Below are 17,485 nucleotides of genomic sequence, written 5' to 3'. Positions count from 1 at the left end.
GCCAATCTCTCAAACAGTCAGCAAACCAAAAGAAAGTTTTTATTTATTTATTTATTTTTATATTTAATTTTATTTTTTATTTAATTTTATTTATTTATTTATTTTGCCATATCTGGTATCATGTGAAATGCATATTTACTATTTGAATGTGTTTTATTGTTGTCATACTATAAATTCACTCTTAGATGTATTCATTAATCTAGGTGCGCATCTATCCATCACATATAATGCACACATGTCCGCGAAGTAGGGCCGTTGCGAATCTCCGGTGATACACATGGCAATCAACGAGTCAATCACTCAGCATAGCATATCTCCATTCTTTGTAATTTCCGACATCACACTCATTAGATTCTGGAACAATAATCATACCATCGAAGCTAGTAGAGATATAGAGTGGGTTAATATTCGAGAAATAATGCATCTAGCATAATAAATATGGAGAAAAATGATTGAATTAAGTTAAACTTAATTGTTAATGAAGAAAGAACAATTAAATATGCTCACCTGCATAAATCGCATTGATCTATAGTGTGATACGGAACAGAGGCCTTTCTTTCCAAATTATCGAGGAAGTTCCTCATTTTCAGATTCTCTAAAACAAGAGGACAAAATCCTAGTTCTTCTTCTTTTGTATACCTTACGATATTGATAATAGGTTCTACATTAACACAATTCTCTAACAAGGATGATTCTTGATTCCTTGGTAAGTCTTTCCGCTTATTTTTCATACATGTTTTATCATATTCTATTTCTAGCTCATCATGGCAACAATCATGAACGTCCTCGTGGTCCGATTGAATAACAGATGTCAGGTTAATATTATTACTTATGGTCAGTGATGGGCACAAGTTTTCAACCTCGTCGCTAATGTTTATAGTCTCAAAAATTGATTTACAACTTTGCTTGATATACATAAATTTCTCATTTTCTTCTTCCATTTTCGGATCTTCGAAGCTATTGTTGTTTATGTTGTTGAACTGGAAGAAAATAAGTTATAATTAAATACCAGGAACAACTGTATAAGAAAACAGCCTTTTTAAAACATTTACCTCGATTCCAGACAATTTAACTTCACGTGTCAATGGTTAAAGACTAATAAAATGATGATTTGAAATTTTACGAAATTACAGTTTTTGGAGACATACTGTATTTTATGAATTTTATAATGTAAATTCTCGTGAAATCAACCCAATTCACGAATGAACAGAAATGGATTTGTCCTTACTTATTACTATATTGGAGATTTGAAAAAAATAATCAGATGAAATCTTTCAGTTTTACCTCCCACGTTTATGCCGTGCAATCTAAAAGAGTTAGTGATGATGAGAATGAATAGAATGGTGGAATAAAGGAAGTAGAATGAAAAGGGGAAACCTCAAGAAAAAACTTACAAACATTGTGTTTGTCCACCATAAAGTTCACTTGGCGGAGCTGTAATCAAGTGAGGGACTCCCTTGTACCAGATTCGAAATCTTTATTACTAAGCCACTGCAGAGATTCGATAATAAGATCATAATCAATTAATAACTAATAACATGTATTCCAGGATGTACTTGAACAAATTCTACCCATACGTAGCTAGTTCACTTATCTCTTCGTAGCAAAAAAAAAATAATTAATTTAACGTCTCACGTTAATGTCCTTTAATCTAAAGGAGACGGATCACTGAAACTGGATAATGATGAAATTAAATGTTTGTGCTCTCTCATAGGGAATCGAACCCTGGAACACATGCACCAAAGGTACACGCATAAGACACTAGACCTAGGGGAAAGATTTACCTCTTTGCCTTGAGTTCAGTTCATTACCTCTCATTATGAGAGCTTGGTTTGGGTGACGAACCTAATAAACCTAATGGGCCTTATGCAGAGTCTGAGTAAAGCCATACTACGGGTTTGACTAACGGATGGTTATCAAAATTGTATTCAGAGACTCTGATTAGGTCGTAGTATTTGACGAAGCTAATCACATGTGACTAATTAATCTAGAGCATAGACTAATCTTTTACCCACGGAGTAGTAATCGCGTCACTTTGCCGAACTTTTTGGCCCCTGGGTCCCTGCCTCAGGACCCATGGTCCCTGGCCCGGGGTCAATGACCTAGGGGTACCTAGGACCACCCCCTAAAATTTGGCAGGGGTACATAGGACCACCCCCAGGACCCATGGTCCCTGGCCTGTGTCAATGACCTAGGGGTACTTAGGACCACCCCTCTAGATTTTGGCAGGGGTACATAGGACCACCCCTTAAATTTTGGAAATTGCCAAATCTAAAAATTGGATGTGGTAGCCTAGGACCACAGTATGTACCTCGATCAGTATTGGGTGTCTATGTCGTTCCCTTTTATGAGTAAAAAATTGCCAAAAATTCAAATTTCGGGGTTTTTTGACCTAATTTATCCCCTTTGATGAGGTATTATTACCCTATATGCTTATATGTGCATATACAGGGGTTCATTACCTTTCATAAGACATGGGTATATTGCTGCACCCCTTTAAAATTTTGGGAGGTGTACCTTGGCCCACCCCATCAATTTTGGAAATTGTCCAATTTAAACATTTTGGTACAATAGTATAGAACCCTAGTATGTATTACTGTAAATTTGGGTGGACCACTTCGTTCCCTTTTAGGGGTACAAAATTGCCAAAATTTTAGTACAACCACATGTTTGTTTTTTATTTTGCTTATTTTATTCCCTTGGATGAGGTCCTATTACCTTATATAGTTATATGGGTGTATACAGGTGTTTATTTCCTATTGTAAGACATAGGTACATTTGTGCACCCCTTTAAAAATTTGGCAGGAGTGCCTTGGCCCACCCCTTAAATTTTGGAAATTGCCCAATTTAAACATTTGGTATAATAGTATAGAACCCTAATATGGATCACTATAAATTTCGGTGGTCTATCTCGTTCCCTTTTAGGGGTATAAAATTGCCAAAATATACGTCAGCAATACGTTGTACCACGTGTTTGGTTTTGACCTAATTTATTTCCTTGGATGAGGTCCTATTACCTTATATGGTTATATGGCCATGTATAGGAGTCCATTCCCTATTATGAAACATGAGTACATTTGTGCACACCCCGGAAATGGTACCTTGGCCCGCCCCTTAAGTTTTAGAAATTGCCAAATTTAAACATTTGGTATCATAGTACTGGACCCTAATATATATTACTACAAATTTGGGTGGTCCACCTCGTTCCCTTTTAGGGGCCATTTTGTTCAGCTTTAGGGGTGAACATGGATACAGTGGTCCACCTCGTTCCCTTTTAGGGGGCATTTTGTTCCGCTTTGGGAGTGAACATGGATACCTTGGAAGCGTCCCGAGTTTGATTCTTGGAAATGTTGAATTTAACGTCCCCGCGAAAACGGTGAGAAATGATAGGACGAAACATGAACTTACTTGACTGAGGATTGAAGCAGGGACCTCATACAGTAGAGACAAACGCTGAGCCATCGTACACGTGTGTTGATTACTATGCAATGGTCCCGAGTTTGATTCTTGGTGCTAACGTTAGAAAAATTAACGTCCCACTTGAAACGATGATGAGAGATGAGAAAACATCATAAACTTACTTGCTTGCGGATTGAAGCAGAGACCTCACACATCAGAAAAAAAAACGCTGAGCCACCATGCCAACTTCTGTGCGAGCAGTTTTGCGTATGAAAAAGAACATGATCAGATTATGTTACATTACTACACATTTCTGCTCGTTGTTAAGCATAGGAGTTTGTTATTGTGAAATTGCAGAATCTGCTTATACTACATCAGCATTTTTCTCAGCTGACGGACTTTTTAAAGCGCAACTTTAGATTCATGTCAAAGACAGTTTCGTAACATATCGATGAGTGTTACATTTTTCAATCAAGTTTAAGGAAAATGAATCACATTTTAGATGTGGTAATTTGAATGTCGTAAGAAACTAACGAGTCAACGGTATGATGTCATGATCAAAATTGCTATACTAGATGTCGTAACAATTGATGTGTAAGGAGAAAAACGTGAATAATGTCACAACCAATCAGATTGTTTCTTACATCACGTTTCGGCTCATGATACATGATGAAAGCTGTGTTTTCATTGGTTCTCCGTGATGTCATTGATTCATTTCCTCGTTTCTGATTGGCTGATAGTGTTGTCACTTTATAGTTGAACCGTTTCAGACCTAAATAAAATTCTTAATTTCATTTTTAAAGTTCTACTTCCACGAAGATCTTGAATGAACGTAGGTGTACCTCTTGTGTCAGCGTGACTTTACTCCGTTCCTTGAATTTGAGGTAAGTATCAACCGCGTTTTCTTAATATCAATGGAGTGCTTTTGCATAAGGATAACATTGTTATCACTGTTTTTATTTTAACATGAAATATTTAGCAAATGGAAGAATAACTTGACCGGGGATCGAATTAGGAATCCCGCACATTAGAAGTAGGCGCGAGAAAATTGTTGATTTTGGTTTAGCGTCCCTTCAGTAGTGGGGTGCTAGGAATACAGCTTAATGTTGAATTTGAGCGCATACTGGGTGTTGAACCCGGGCCAGAGTTGCGTAACGCTAACCACTTAGCTCAGTTTCTGAAAGTAAACAAAGAAACTACGCACGAATTTGTTCCCTACAACGTGAGACGTGGACTTGCAGTTTAATGTGGGATCTGATCTCCCGCCGAGAAACGAATTCGAGTCTTTCTTGCCTTAGCTCGAGAAAAGCAAGCGCATGAGATTTTGTTTTCGTTTCATGTTCGTCATATGTTTTAAAGTTCAGTGTCAGAGGAAAAATGCTTACTACAATGATTCTTTCAGCACAGTTAGAAAAACAATTTCATTCATTCTTTTTTATCACTACAGAAACTTAGATCATTTACATGTTGATGTTGGTCCGGGTTTGATTTCCAGTATGACGACAATAAAAATTTTAACAGTAAAACTATTTGAGATATGATAATTCTTTTAGGATTAATCGTGTAGTCATTTTGATAATGTAGTGATCTCTGAATTCAATTTTAATTCGTGCTTTTTTTTCTCTCGTTTTAGATATTTGTTTTCTTTGCCTATTCCTTTTTTGCTTACCTTACCTTTTTCCCTATTTGAATATGGCTACTTCTGGCTTTACTGTCTTGCGAGAAATCAATAGACATTATCGGCGTTTTAATCTCGAAGGACGAATGCCGGAAATTCAAATTAATGCTCCGGCCAGTGGCACCGATATTGTGGAGTGGGTTCAGGCCTCCTTTCAACAGATGTTGGATTATTTATTGGAAAACGTCGACGAATCATCGATGGTTGGATTATCGATTTTATCCCACGATGAGAAGAACAAGCCATTTTATTTATCTTTCCGGCATGCAAGTAATTTGACACTGGAGACTTTATGGGCTTCCTTTGATCGCATCCTTCAAAGTAACGATAGTTTTCTCATGAACGAACCGTTCATTGTCCATTTTCATCATGTGGATGTGCCCCGTGGATTTGGAAGAATGCGTCGAGGTCTTTTATCAAACGACGAATTATTAAAACGCAAGAAAGGCATTTTACGTGTAAAAAACACCGACAAGAAATGTTTAGCGTATGCAATTGTGATTGCTATTGGCCTAAAGAAATATAAGGATACGAACAAGAAACTGTACAGACAATACCAGGACCAGAGCAAGTGTGTTGTTCTCCCTGACGTACATGAACTTTTATCCAGATCATCAGTGAATTTAGATCATGGAGGATCCGTGGAAGAATTGCGACAATTGCAACGCTACTTAACCGATTATAAACTTACCGTATACACCAGCTTTTCCGGAGAAGATATTCTGTATGAAGGGCCGGGTGGCGAAGACAAGATTCCAATCAATTTAATGTGCATCAATTCTCATTATGACATCATCACGTCATTAACGGCCGTTTTTTCAACTGTGTATTATTGTGCTGCATGTCACAAAAAATATGATCATCGTATTGCACACGTCAAGAACTGTTCGGCCATGTGTGAGAAATGTTTGCAGAAACCACCATGCAGTAAGACCAATACGGAGAAGCAATGTCCAGAATGCAATCGTGAATTTTATGGTGAAACATGCTATACAAATCATCTAACTGTACCATATCATAAGGGCCAGCCAATATGCAAGATGGTGAAACAGTGTTTCAAATGTTTACGCATTTATTCGTTTGTCCATACAGGGGAAAGAAAACATGATTGTACAGATTATTTTTGTAATGTGTGCCATAAACACGTTACGTCTACCCACCAATGCTACATGAAGCCTGATACGACTCAATTAAAACCTGGAGTTCCATCAGTGTTACATGCCAAGAAGGCTATGATTGTCTTCTATGATATCGAAGCCACACAGGATACTTTCTTCGATGAAGACACGTTCATTCATAAGCCCAATTTACTGGTGGCCCAACAAGTATGTTACAACTGTGTTCAAGATGAGGATATACATCATCCGTGTGAAGTTTGTGGACAGCGGGAACATATTTTTCAAGATGATCCGATCAATGCCTTTCTTGCGTATTTACGTCAACCACGACCCAACATCAAACTTATTGTATCTTTGGCACATAACTGTAAGGGCTATGATGGTCATTTTATTCTTAAATCTTTAGTGGAAGAACATGAATTGAAACCTACTTTGATCTTGAACGGAGCAAAAATTTTAAGCATGAAAGTGAATCACTTATCGTTTATTGACTCCTTAAATTTCATGCCAATGGCTTTAAGTAAATTATCCAAGGCATTTCATTTACTCGCGACCAAAGGATATTTTCCACACTTTTTTAATACTGCTGCAAATCAAACGTATGTGGGAAAATTACCGGACATCCATTATTATGGTGCAGATGAAATGAAAGTGGATGAACGAGAGAAATTCATGACATGGTACAACGAACACCAGAACGATACGTTTATTTTCCAAGAAGAATTGGTAAACTATTGTGTCCAGGACGTCAACGTACTTCGAATGGCTTGTATATCTTTCATGACCACTTTTGAACAAGAAACTCACGTCAATCCTTTCCTGGAGGCTATCACTTTGGCGAGTGCGTGCAATTTAGTATTTCGACGAAATTTCTTAAAACCCAATACTATTAGCATTCTTCCTGCACGAGGATACCGTCACAGAAACAATCAGTCACGGATTGCTTTGCAGTGACTTGCCTACATGGAAGAAAAAGAGGGTCATTCAATTCAACATGCTGCGAGAGGAAAAGAAGTTTATGTTGCTGGTTTTCATCTGGACGGCTACTACCAAGATCCCGACACTAAAGAGGAACACGTGTATGAATTTGAAGGGTGCAGATTCCATGGATGTCCTTTATGTGTCCCTACAGGCCGTGATCAACCCATTTATGAGAACTCCGAAGAAACAATGAACTATCGCTACGAGAGAACACAGCGTAAAATGAAGTTATTACGATCCATGGGATATAAAGTACATGAAATGTGGGAATGTGAATTTCGTCAAGTGTTAAAATCCAATCCAGCATTGGCCTCTTCTTTAAGCACACATCCTTATACTAATAAGACACCATTAAATCCAAGAGACAGCTTCTATGGTGGCCGTGTTAATGCCATTAAATTGTATCACGTCGCAAATGAAAATGAAGGCGAAGAAATAAAATTTTTGGATATCGTTTCCCTGTATCCTTATGTGAATAAATGTGGACGGTATCCAATAGGGCATCCACGAATATATCTACAGGGAGATCCAGAAATGCCCGACATTCAAGATGTCAACGGATTGGTCAAGTTGAAGATTTTGCCTAGCAGAAATGTGTTTCATCCAGTGCTGCCATTTCGCTCAAATAAGAAGTTGCTGTTTCCACTTTGTGCTGCCTGTGCCACAGCATTAAATCAAGATTCTGAATGTACACATTCGGACAGTGAACGAAGTCTAACGGGAACATGGGTGTCCTATGAAATTCAAAAAGCCATTGAACTTGGGTATCAAGTCATTGAAATTTACGAAATTTGGGATTACGACATCACCGTATATGATCCAGAAACCAAGACTGGCGGATTATTCAGCGAATACATTAACACATTTTTGAAATCGAAGCTGGAAGCTTCTGGTTGGCCTGCCAATTGCGTCACCGAAGAAGAAAAGCAGCAGTATATCCAAGTGGTACAACAACGGGAAGGCATAACTTTGAATGCAGCAAATATAATGACAAATTCAGCACGTCGTAGTCTTGCAAAGCTCTGTTTGAATGCCTTCTGGGGACGACTCGCTATAAGAGACAATTTCAGCCAAACGACCATCATTAACGACCCCAAAGAACTGTATCAAAAATTAACTGCTCCAGACATAAAAGTCAACCAAATTTTACCTGTTAACGATTCGATGTTATACCTTTATTGGCAGTATGAAGATGATGTTCCAGTACAAAATCACAATGCTAATGTTGTCCTTGGAGCATTTACAACGTGTCAAGCTCGTCTGGAACTCTACAAATATTTAGAACTGCTGCAAGAAAGAGTATTATATTTCGATACAGATTCCGTGATATTCACGCAGCGACCATCAGAGCCCACAATAGAACCAGAAGTATTTCTTGGTTCAATGTCAAATGAACTTGAATCAATTGGACCAAAAGCATACATTAAAAAATTCGTGTCTGGTGGCCCAAAACAGTACGCCTTGGAAATCTACAACCCCGACACGAAATCAACCAGTTATGTATGCAAAATTCGTGGATTCACACTCAATTATACTGCAAGTCAAAAGTTAAATTTTAATAGTCTGGAGCAAATGATCATAAATCAATCGAGTGAAAAAATCTCCATTAGCACGCCGCACAAAATTTACAGAACCCACGATCATCATCTTGTCACAAAACCTGAAGAAAAGAAGTACAGTTTCAACTATAAAAAACGCCGATTAATACCAGACACATACGAGACATTGCCCTATGGGTATAAAAAAGCCAGAACAGAATAACAGCCATATTTTTCCCTAATCCCACCAACATCACCTCCCAAAGACGGGGCAAAGAATCAACGCAACACGGGACATGCTTCAACGATGCACGAGCGGAAACAAAACTCAGATGACATCACCTTGCAGAAACCAGTGGAGAAAAAAAAAAGGAATTCAGGTACGTCACATTTGCGTTTCTTTTCTCACCTCACTCTCTCTTGATCAGTTAGTTCGATGTTAATAATCTGTTTTTCTTCTTTCACAGGAAACAAAATAAATATTACCATGTATATTCATATGTTTTATTTTCTCTTTACAGAATTTGTACCCGTCACGGACACGTCTTCCTTTGAAGAAAAAAAATTCTGTATTAATTTTCACATGCTAAAAATAAATGTACAAAAACATGATTCTGTGTTTTTATTTCACATCCTAAAATCAAATTCTTTTTCCTGTACTGCGATTTCAATTTCTTTTTTCTGAATCAGTTTACCGGTAAAATAAATCAATGTTTTGCGGGAAAAAAATCAAACTAAATTTTTGTTTCAGAAAATTTTTTGTGTACGAAAAAAAAACTGATTCAGAAAATTTTTGTGTACGAAAAAAAATGTTTTCAGAAAAATTTTTTGTGTACGAAAACAAAATTCTGTTTCAGAAATTTTTTGTGTGTACAAAACAAAAACTGTTTCAGAAAAATTTTTATGTACAAACAAAATTCTGTTTCAGAAAAAATTTTTGTGTGCAAAACAAAAATCAGTTTTCGTCACGAAACTGCTCCGACTAAATGAATCGATTCATTCTGATAGTGTTGGCAACACTGGAAAAATTTCGGTAAGTATCGCTCAGGCACTGAGTTACAGCGAACACAACTAGATTCGAACCAACAACCTTAAATGTCTGATTCATCTCTAAATACAGCCAACTAAACAATAAGATTGTGTGTATACGTCAATGCTTTGCACTGAGTCAGCAATGTTTTCTTCAAGGTCAAAGTTGCACACGAAGTAAAAAAGATGACAACACAGATCTTCTATCTTTCTATATGAAACATAAACCTAGTATAAACTGCTCGCACTGAAATGTGTAATGTAACATAATCTGCTCGTCTTCTTTTCATACGCGAAACTGTTCGCACTGAATGGAGTACGGCGGCTCAGCGCTTGTCTCTAACGAGTGAGGTTCCTGCTTCAATCCACAACGAAGTAAGTTCATGTTTCCTCCTATCATTTTTTCATCATCGTTTCAAGGGGACGTTAAACTCAACATTTCTTAAACTAACACACAAAAAAAAAAATCGAACTCGGGACCATGACATAGTAATCAACAAACTGAACTTCTCAATGGGCCATGGTGACTCAGCTCTTATTTCTGATGTGTGAGATCTCTGCTTCAATCCGCAAGCAAGTAAGTTTATGATGTTTTCTCATTTCTCATCATCGTTTCAAGTGGGACGTTAATTTTTCTAACGTTAGCACCAAGAATCAAACTCGGGACCATTGCATAGTAATCAACACACGTGTACGATGGCTCAGCGATTGTCTCTACTGTATGAGGTCACTGCTTCAATCCTCAGTCAAGTAAGTTCATGTTTCGTCCTATCATCTCTCACCGTTTTCGCGGGGACGTTAAATTCAACATTTCTAAGAATCAAACTCGGGACGATTCCAAGGTATCCATGTTCACTCCTAAAGCGGAACAAAATGCCCCCTAAAAGGGAACGAGGTGGACCACCCAAATTTTGTAGTAATATATATTAGGGTCCAGTACTATGATACCAAATGTTTAAATTTGGCAATTTCTAAAACTTAAGGGGCGGGCCAAGGTGTGCACAAATGTACTCATGTTTCATAATAGGGAATGGACTCCTATACATGGCCATATAACCATATAAGGTAATAGGATCTCATCCAAGGAAATAAATTAGGTCAAAACCAAACACGTGGTACAACGTATTGCTTACGTTTATATTTTGGCAATTTTATACCCCTAAAAGGGAACGAGATAGACCACCGAAATTTATAGTGATCTATATTAGGGTTCTATACTATTATACCAAATGTTTAAATTGGGCAATTTCCAAAATTTAAGGGGTGGGCCAAGGCACTCCTGCCAAATTTTTAAAGGGGTGCACAAATGTACCTATGTCTTACAATAGGAAATAAACACCTGTATACACCCATATAACTATATAAGGTAATAGGACCTCATCCAAGGGAATAAAATAAGCAAAAAAAAAAAAAAACATGTGGTTGTACTAAAATTTTGGCAATTTTGTACCCCTAAAAGGGAACGAAGTGGTCCACCCAAATTTACAGTAATACATACTAGGGTTCTATACTATTGTACCAAAATGTTTAAATTGGACAATTTCCAAAATTGATGGGGTGGGCCAAGGTACACCTCCCAAAATTTTAAAGGGGTGCAGCAATATACCCATGTCTTATGAAAGGTAATGAACCCCTGTATATGCACATATAAGCATATAGGGTAATAATACCTCATCAAAGGGGATAAATTAGGTCAAAAAACCCCGAAATTTGAATTTTTGGCAATTTTTTACTCATAAAAGGGAACGACATAGACACCCAATACTGATCGAGGTACATACTGTGGTCCTAGGCTACCACATCCAATTTTTAGATTTGGCAATTTCCAAAATTTAAGGGGTGGTCCTATGTACCCCTGCCAAAATCTAGAGGGGTGGTCCTAAGTACCCCTAGGTCATTGACACAGGCCAGGGACCATGGGTCCTGGGGGTGGTCCTATGTACCCCTGCCAAATTTTAGGGGGTGGTCCTAGGTACCCCTAGGTCATTGACCCCGGGCCAGGGACCATGGGTCCCGAGGCAGGGACCCAGGGGCCAAAAAGTTCGGCAAAGTGACGCGATTACTACTCACGGTTTAGCGTGCAACACAACATTTCGTATTTCATATATTTTCATCTTTACAGACTACGCATGCGGTGATCTACTTTTCCGTAGTTGCCACATTTATTTTTCTCACCCGATGCATTAGAGTTGTATAAGTTAATCTATCCAAATTATCATTTTAATTGTACTCAAAGTTGACTCTGAATACCAAAAAGTGGATTTTCTTTAGTATAGACTTAGTACGCTACTAACTAGTCAGCGACTAAATCTCGATTAACGAATTCTCTCTGAATACTACCCAATGCATCTGCCTTAGAACCCTTCGTATTTTCTCCTTAATCACTACAGCAATCTCTATCGCACACTAAATATAACTGGGCAAGAGCAGACTAGTCAATTTTACTCGTCTACACTCAATGTTATTGGCACGCGTCACACGTCCCGCAGTCGACGTCTTCCTTGAGTGTACGACAAAATCCAAGCGGACAAAATCCAAGAGGACAAAATCCAAGCTAAATTCTGGTAAGTCGGAGAAAATCCAAGCAACAGTATCACGTGCGTAGCTGTGGTATGTGCCTGTGAACACCCTAATTAAATTGTGTGTTTGTTTCTTTCTTCAATTGTTAATTGCATTTTAAAGTTTTATCTGTAATAACATTTCATTTACTTTTAAAGAACTGAAATTCCAACAAAATATGAAAGATTGTCACAGTAAGAGTGCAGATGAGCTTTAATTACTCATAAAATATTCTGGCTACTGCTAGGACATGCCCAGGTGGATCCAATTTAGGGTAATCAGAAATGTTTTGACTAAAAAGAGTATATTCACATAAATAACCAGAAAATGAAAGCACTGACTTGCTAAATCAGAGATAACAAATATCAGCAAAGCAGCCCAGTCTTAAAAAGAGTACACTTACGTAATTCTATTCTATTCATTGAGAATTAAAGTAGAAATAAAATTAAAAAGATATAATTTAGATTTTAAAAAATGTACTTCTCTATTACTAATTTAGATTTAAGTATTTACATGAGTTACACTTTTGAAAATAACCAATAATATATATATATATATATATATATATATATATATATATATATTTCATTTAGTTTGGCTAGACACATTTTCACATTTCGATTTTCTAGATAACACTTTTACATGATTTAATTCACACACATTATTACATTATTAAAAATACACACTTCAATAGCATTCAAACATAATAAATGGTGGATAGCAACGAGTAAATAAACAGGCAGCATTCTACCATTACCATATTCACATTTTGATCTTAATAGATAGATCTATATTTCACTTATTTAAAGTATAAGCGAAACACGAGAATACAATAAATAAATAAATAAAATAAAACAGCATTCTACAACTACCGTACATATTTCACATTTTGCTCATTTCTGACGAAAATTTGATCAGTATATCAGAATTATTTGTTTCAAAATACTGTGTATAATAAAATTGAGATGAAAATACATACTTTTACAATGTATTTGTACATACATAATACTTTTACATTCTTTCATATGGATGTGATAAGTAATTAAAGCTCATCTGCACTCTTATGGGGCGTTTACACTTGGTCGATTTAGTCGCACGGCTAAATCGACTCGTTGCATTTGCGACTAAATCGAAGCAACTAGGCCGAATCAGATCGATGGATGTGTTCAATTGTTTCAACCGAAATTGAATGCTCCTTGTCGACTCGCTCTCCTTTGGTCGATTCGAAGTTGACTGGCAATTTTAAAGATGTCCAAGCAAGCAGTAATTGGTACAATTTGCGGTGTTATAGCAGAAGAAAATAGAACGTCTTTCAATTCAGTTGCCAGTCGATAATTCGCCTTCGATCAACAAGCGATTAAGTTGAAGTTCCGTTTACACGGTCGATTAAGTTGAAAGTGACGTCAATTCAACTGAATCGAACGCAAATCGACTAAGTGTAAACGCCCCATTACTGTGACAATCTTACATGTTCTATTGGATTTTCAGTTCTTTAAAAGTAAATGAGATGTTATTTCAATAAATTGAAGAATTACAGATAAAACTTTAGAATGCGTGACAATTGAAGAAAGAAACAAACACACAATTTAATTAGGGTGTTCACAGGCACATACCACAGCTACGCACATGATACTATTCCTTGGATTTTGTCCGCCTTGCAAGAATTTAGCTTGGATTTTGTCCGTTTGGATTTTGTCCTCTTGGATTTTGTCCGCGCCCCAATAAAATTGCGGGTTTTTTTTGAGAGAATTTGGATTGTATCTCTTTCCTTCATATCGCCAAATATTCAAAAGTGTTTCACGAAATATTTTAAGATACATTTTGTATCAATGTATTTAATTTATTTTCAAATTTGAATATTTAATACTAATTTGGTGGAAATCCCAATTGCTTCTAGGAAGAAATTAATGGAGACTAGTGCATTGGTTTAAAACAAAGTGCAGTTGGTTGGTTTACAAATAGTTCAGGGGTGCCCACAAAGGGGGGCTGTGACGCAAACTGCGTCATTGAAATATTTGGGGGGGTTAAAAATCTATATAAATATATTTGAGAGGGTGTAAAAGTTAATCGAAAAGATTTTTTTTTTCATGGAAGAACACCTACGGATAGACAATTGAAGGGGGTGCGTCATGGACATGAGGGGGGTGGCACCACTGAATAGTTGGTCTAAATGAAAAATATTTTGCTCACTTTCCTTGCTTTAAATGATTCTCTAAGATATTCTAGACTTATTTCCCAGGCGCATGCCCAACTAATTGAACACATATTTATAATGTGCGTGCGAACTGATATGTCATGACAATGATTTTTCATACAAGAAGAAAAAACACCCACCAACGTGTGATAGGGTACAGTAGAAAAGTGACGTAAGGTCGAACGTTTGTTAGGCTAGAGTAGAACAGCGAAAAGTAAGGTTTCGTAGGTATGGTTAATGATAGTACGTTAGTTAGCAAAGTAGGTAATGTTAGGATTGGTTTAGTAGAGTAGTTTATGTTAAGTTACTAGAGTAGTGTAAGTGGAGTAGAGTAAGTAACATTATTAGAGTAAGTTGTTTGTTGGAGCTTGTATGTGCATTTACAAGTACTTTCATGTGGTTTCTCCGTAATGGATTCGTATATGGTATATTTGTATACATAAAGTACAGATTTAGAACACTACAGGAATACTCCATCGGCGGAAAATAACCTCCAGCACACTCATCTTCCATATGCACTCACTTATATTAACCCTCGTATAGGATTTTTCAAGGTTTCACACTAGTGGTCCTACACTTGTAAGCATAATATACAACTATATTATTGTGTGCAGAAATACTTCAGCTTCGAAAATTAATATTTAATATACGCAGTCCTTTATATATATATATATGTATTCACTCATTTTAACCGTACAGTTATAATGTTTATGATGAACTATTGCCCACCTTAACTCAGGAGTCTTTTGAGATAACTCCGCCCGCTAAAAATAAACCCAGTTGATTTTAGGTAGGGACTTTTGTAGGAAATCCTAGGAATCTGTAAACAAAGTATATACTAGTAGGCTAAGAAAAAGCATCAATATGAAACTTGAGTTACAAGTTGCCTATAGGCAACATGCACTCAGCGGACAACTGACAAAGATATGAAAAAGAATCATTGAAAATTGACTAACAGGGTATCCGAAGGTAATTATAATATTGGCACATAAAATTTTTACCAAAAATATGCTGGGTCCTAGGAGGATAAAACTTTCAAAGTTTGTTCCAGCTTTTGCATTTTGATGCGGTCCGTAAGATGTTGCGAATACCAGATCACCAAAATACGATCATTGTGTTTCGTTCACGCAAACCGCTGCAGAATGTAATATACTTGTTTTCTCACAGGTCTGCGATGAAACAGAAAAAAAATTAACAAAGAAGAGGCCAGTGATCAGTTGTAGCTAATGTAGGCGTATTCGTAAAAAAATATCAACAAACATGGCGAATGGCAAAGGAGATAGTGACAAATGTTCAGATAAAAGTTTGATTGACGATTTGTGTGTAAGTAATTTGCAAAATTAGCATTACTGGATTGATACACAAGTGTAAAAAGGATGTTTAGTTAATATCTGATCATATGTAGACATTTAGAATCATAATTTAGTAGTAACCATGGCGCCAAGTAGTGTGTTGAATGATGCGATGCAATTTGGCAATGTGAATTTCTCTAGATTCTAGTTCAATAAAAATTAGGCAATTGAGGAAAATTTATATGCACATTAAGAATAGTGTATCAAATTAAGTAAACCTGTTTCTTTCGCTTTTCTTGCTTTAAATGGATCTGTTTAGAGGTACTGCACATTTAATACTATGGTGCATGCCCAAATAATTGCGTACATATTTATAATATGCACGCAAACTGCTCTGTCCTCGATATGATTATATTCTGTCCAATTTCCTGTCATCCTATTATATGCAATCATTTCTTTACGAAATTCACTCTTAAGAGCCTTCATCCCGGCGAAATCAAAATACCGCTAATTTTACAGTAATTATGTGATATCTTCAAATAGATAAAAGACAATCGAAATGTGGAACAAGAGCGCCCTAGACAATATTATTTTACATGAGAAACCGTTGTCACGACTCACTTATCGCTTTGGATTTCGAGCAATTTTGAAAATCGGCATTTATTTTCGCGTTTCTAAACAGCTGAAAACGGAAAGCCGCTAGGTGACTTGTGATAACGGTACCTCACGCAAAATAATATTGTCTAGGGCGCTCTTGTTCCATATTTCAATTATCTTTTATCTATTTGAAGATATTACATAATTACTGTAAAATTAGCGGTATTTTAATTTCGCCGGGAGGAAGACTCTTAATGCCTTTCTTAGAACTTCGTGGGTACAGATTCACTTTACAAGGACTTCCCGTTACGGGAATAAATAAACATCCAGATGCATACCATAAAAATTAGTGTAAAGAACAAACCAACTTGTGCTAGGTGGCCACTAAATCAAAAATGTCTAACAATATGGGCAGAAGTGCAGCAGGGGATTTCTCCGCAGGGAGCAGGCACGTCAGCAGTGGAGGGTATGTACATAAAAGACGATGATGCAAAAGAAAATCACCCAATTGTTTTCAAATTAAAGTATGTACGTTAGAGAACCTGTACTGGTTCCACACTTGTAACCCTATACTTGTAGGGGCCGCGGTGGCTCGCTGGTAGAGTTTTCAGCTTTCTTGCATGGGGTTCTTGGTTCGATCCCAGCTCGCGCCAGGTGAGCTTTGTGGTAGACAAACATCGTGTGCGTGGGTTTTCTCGGAGTTTTCACACTTTTTTCATTCCACCATTTTCTTCCTCATCATCAGTGTCTACTTTAGCCCAGCTGACATAGACGTGGGACGTAAAACTTAAGATTTCATTTCATTCTCTATACTTGTAAATATAAAATACAAGTTTCCTACATCTCTCCATTGGTGGAAATTAGTTCGTTACACGGTCATCTTTCGTGCGCATTTATTTTAACCTTAGTATAGCATTTGTAATGGTTTTACAGTTGTAAACATGAAATAATGTACTGGTTTCCTAGATCGTGCAAAATTACTCTGACAGCGGAACTTAATTAACTATATAGACCTCTTATATTTGGTCTAGGAATTAATTCGTGCGGTTGGTACGCACACATTGAAGCTGTAGTACAAACACAAAATACATAAATACCTT

At 36.9% G+C, this 17,485-nt stretch overlaps 1 protein-coding gene across 4 annotated transcripts in view; it reads left to right on the top strand.

The window, feature by feature from the left end:
- The first annotated feature begins 15,664 nt into the window (after positions 1-15,664).
- Positions 15,665-17,485, top strand: part of LOC145670352 (tetratricopeptide repeat protein 5-like) — a 42,844-nt gene continuing 41,023 nt past the window's right edge. For 2 of the 4 annotated variants that reach the window (XM_081738921.1, XM_081738920.1), the window contains exon 1: positions 15,665-15,819. In XM_081738921.1, the coding sequence (XP_081595047.1) occupies positions 15,757-15,819 (63 nt within the window). In that variant the 5' untranslated portion in view covers positions 15,665-15,756. The remainder of the gene's footprint in view (positions 15,820-17,485) is intronic. The other 2 variants (XM_081738919.1, XM_081738918.1) reach the window with 1 other exon arrangement.

Source organism: Thermobia domestica, chromosome 14, assembly GCF_964235325.1.
Source record: "Thermobia domestica chromosome 14, izTheDome1.hap1.1, whole genome shotgun sequence".
Lineage (NCBI taxonomy): Eukaryota > Metazoa > Arthropoda > Insecta > Zygentoma > Lepismatidae > Thermobia > Thermobia domestica.
The sequence above is the reverse complement of the archived record's forward strand: the minus strand, read 5'-3'. Positions and strand labels throughout refer to the sequence as shown.